This window comes from Mizuhopecten yessoensis, unplaced genomic scaffold (assembly GCF_002113885.1).
Source record: "Mizuhopecten yessoensis strain PY_sf001 unplaced genomic scaffold, ASM211388v2 scaffold1539, whole genome shotgun sequence".
NCBI classification, from domain to species: Eukaryota; Metazoa; Mollusca; class Bivalvia; order Pectinida; family Pectinidae; genus Mizuhopecten; species Mizuhopecten yessoensis.
This window is the reverse complement of record NW_018404097.1, coordinates 530,856-534,697: the sequence shown is the minus strand read 5'-3', so window position 1 is coordinate 534,697 and position 3,842 is coordinate 530,856. Positions and strand designations below refer to the sequence as shown.

The 3,842-nt window shown below is 35.9% G+C and overlaps 1 protein-coding gene across 1 annotated transcript in view; it reads right to left on the bottom strand.

Moving 5' to 3' along the window:
* Positions 1-445: 445 nt before the first annotated feature.
* Positions 446-3,842, bottom strand: part of LOC110464524 (nucleolar protein 14-like) — a 33,397-nt gene continuing 30,000 nt past the window's right edge. The window contains exons 21-24 of the mRNA XM_021519778.1: positions 2,990-3,111; positions 2,650-2,740; positions 2,239-2,309; positions 446-1,450 (exon numbers count right to left, since the gene is read on the bottom strand). Coding sequence (XP_021375453.1) covers positions 1,354-1,450; positions 2,239-2,309; positions 2,650-2,740; positions 2,990-3,111 — 381 coding nt within the window. The 3' untranslated portion in view covers positions 446-1,353. The remainder of the gene's footprint in view (positions 1,451-2,238; positions 2,310-2,649; positions 2,741-2,989; positions 3,112-3,842) is intronic.

Genomic DNA, 3,842 nt, shown 5'->3' with positions numbered 1-3,842 from the left:
AATGTTATCCATTGCGCCACCCAAACGGCAAAAAGGCAGTAAGTTGATCACCACTGCTAATCCACCATCAAGAGGCGTTGTAGACTGATTTTGCAGTAATCCATCAACAACATAGGTTTATGTTTACATTTTATGACGGTTTTTCAACTTTACATATAACATTTATTGTTATCAATATAAATTAAACCACCAAGAGACAAACTGAAGAGAACCCTTCTTTAATACTACAGTGACACAGTGATAATGGGTAACAATTGATGTAACAAGATACTGTATTCAGCTCTAAAATGTCGTGCTATACAAAGGTAGAGATGTACAGGTAAACAGGCTAGTTTTGATGTCCACCTGACTAAAAGTATCATGTAACATGAAATTTTTTTGTTTCAATATTTCTTACAAACATTCCAATATTTGTTTTTTCTGCAATTCATAAACCTATTCACCCCTGAAATTGCATGAGCTATTCCACCCTTTGAATTGGGAGAATTCAAATGTGTCTTTAGGGGTGAATGAGTTAACTGCTTAATTCAACAGCTGATTTGCAGAGCATAATATAAACATCTTTCTCTCTTTTGCCCAACCCTTCCCTAATTCGAGAAATGACAACATTAAGAATGTTTGTAGAATATTCATTCTGGTTTATTTCATTTCTTTTTCTTTTCTAGAACCCATTAACTGATGTCTTTTTTATATATTATCACAGTGAAGGGTCTGATGCCGCAAACATTCCAAATACAATTCGCACATACAAACGTTATTGTATATTTACAATATTTATCACTCATACCGTAAAATTACAGTTACACTTACATTCAAAACTGTAGTTTTCACACCTAGTTCACTTACACTTCCATCAGCACTATAGTTTACACACATTCTATACTTCCTCCTTCCCTTCCTCAGGCTCACCATTTCTATCATACCTACGCCTACCTATCACATACCCAGTACAAACTTCCCCTGAAGTGATGTATTACAGGATTATCCGTATACCTGCGACAGCATTATCATCAATAAAAACATCCTTGTCTTGCATGATAGTCTCATTGTTTGAACTGTTATGACTCCAGAAACCTTTACCATATAAATCCTGACAACTGTTTTGACACCAGAAACCTTTACCATATAAAACCTGACAACATTGAAGCCATGGTTGTCAATAGTCTATTAAGCTGCACAGAGGTATCTGTCTATACTCGACTTGAAAAACAAGATTGACAGGATCAGTCATTTTCTGTATACTATTTGCTTTGTTCTGTTTCCATTTTGTCACATTACAAAGGAACTGACATTCCTTACAAACTATTGATGAGATACTTCTGTCAATCTTTAGGCAGACACAACATTATGATATCAGGACGGTTTAGCCTTCTTCATGGCATTGAATTCACCCTCCTGTGTAGCAAGCATCTGGTGAATTCTTCGAACCTTACCCTGCCGCTCCTCATCTCTGTAAAACATTAAACAAATCCAGCAGTTAATATCAAGACAATGTAGCGAAATTGTAAAACAGGTCAACATTTATCATAGGTGTCAACCTCTGAAACCTCCAATGAGGGAGGTCTCCCTCATTCCATATTTCTAATGCGGGAGAACATGTGTATAAGTGACTGAAACTGCTTTGCTCAATTTATCTTTCCCTTTTATGTATCAAAATAACTTGTTTGTGTTTTACGTCCTATTAACAGCTATGGTCATTTAAGGACGTGCCAGATTTTGATGGTGGAGGAAAGCCGTGTTCCGAAGAAAAACCACTGACCGATGGCCGGTATCTGGTGACTAACCCATGTAGGTCTCGAACCCACGACTCGGCGTTGGAGGGCTAGTGGTAGCAGAATGTCAGACACCTTAACCACTTGGCCACTGCGGCCCTCCAAAATGAATTCATTTGATTCAGACACACCTGTTATTATCATTACACACCCTGCAGTAACTACATGTAGGAGTTAATTTGACGACAGGATGTAGATTCTGAGTTTGTGTGAGTTTGGACTTGATGAGGGGTATCAAAGGAGATTGGTAAATTTTGGTCAAAATGAGGGAGGGTTGACAGCTATGATTTCATCATATCTCCCTCGACAATATCAGATACGAGTAGCATGTATTCTGGAGACCCCTGTAGACCTGATCAACATGTCTGTAGAACATTTATTTGTTAAATGGAATATATTACATCTTTCTAAACAGAATGTTAGTCCTGTTTCTATTCAAGAAAACACAGTAAGATTTGTAATTTACCTCTCCATTTGGTCCTTGAGCTGTTTTCTAGCAAGGAACTGGTTGTCTTTTCTTATCTCCCTCATGGCACCCTAAGGAACAAAAAATAAAGTATAATATATTCTTGAAAACATGTTCTAAACTTTCTCATTGCACCCTAAGGTACACATGATAAAGTATGGTCAGTTCTAGAAAACATGCAAGATCTAACTATTTTATACAAGCACATTAAAAGCTCAGCGATTGCAATTGTAGGACTGTGACTGATGTTGAATGATAACTAATATCTGATCTAACAATTTTGCAGTCATCAAGGAATTGTCAGAGAAGTTTTGTAAGCTTCCTAGTTAGCAAGCCTATGATGACCTAAATGATTTTTGGTTCACTTAATCTTAATTTTTTTAAAACTAAAATTCAAATGCAAATCCTTACCTTCATTTCTTTTTTGTATTTGTGTAACAACTTCTGTTTTTCATTCAATTCTTTGGATGACGACCTATTTTTAATTTTTCTTTCATCAAACCTGTAAAATAAATGACAAGAATATCACTATATCCCTACAACAACATACTATTTTGTTTGCAGTTCTGAAATTAAAGGAAACACTCTTGAAGTGAGTTCAATGTTTGTTTTAAAGTGCTAACTTCATGCAATTAGATACACTTAGATAATTTCATACAGGTGGAAATTTACATTCAGCTTGAATTTTTATTTAACATGAAACTTCCTAACAGATTGTTGTGATTACTCGAACATTAAGGAAGCTACTTACACCTCCTCCACCAAAGGTTCAAATGTCCTCATCGCCTGGGGTTTCTTTCTGTTCATCAGTAGAGGTTTACGTGTCTTGTTGCTATGGTGACTGATCTCCTCGACCACCATTTCCATCATCTCCTGTGTGAAAATGAAACAAAAACAGTATAATTATTAACTAACAATATTATCTCCCCCATATCAAATTCTTATCTGCGTACATAGATTATCATACAAAACATGTATTTGTATAACAAAACAAGAGGCCCAAGAGGGCCTGTATCGCTCACCTGAATATTTAAGCAGTCATAGCAAAATATTCTCATTAAATATTATATTGCACTAAAAGTATTTCCCTCGCAAACTTTGTTGGCTCCATCTGTTGAAACTACCAGCAAAACATTATTATAAGATTCTATGCTTTTTGATTCTTCTTCAGAAGTTGCTTGACATATTTTTCCCTGTGATCTTGTAAGTAGGTCAATGTCATTTTCCTTCTCAAATTGGTTAGCTCTATTCCAAAAAGCTACCAGCCAAATCTTATGAATCCATTCCTTTTAGTTCTCAAGAACAAATCCATTAAAATGTTGTTGACCTCTGTGACCTCTAAAGTAGGTTGAGGTCATTTTCATTTGCAAACTTTGGTGAGCTCTATCCCGGGAAGTCACCAGCCAAATATTATAATTTTATGCCTTTTAATTCTTCAGAAGAAGCTGTTTGAACTGTTTGACATATTTGAACGCTGTGACCTTGAAAGTAGGTCAAGGTCATTTTCATTCGCAAACTTTGTTTGGCTCTTTCCCAGGAAGCCACCTGCCAAATATTAAGATTTTATAACTACCAGTTCTTCAGAAGAAGTCGTTTAAAGTGTT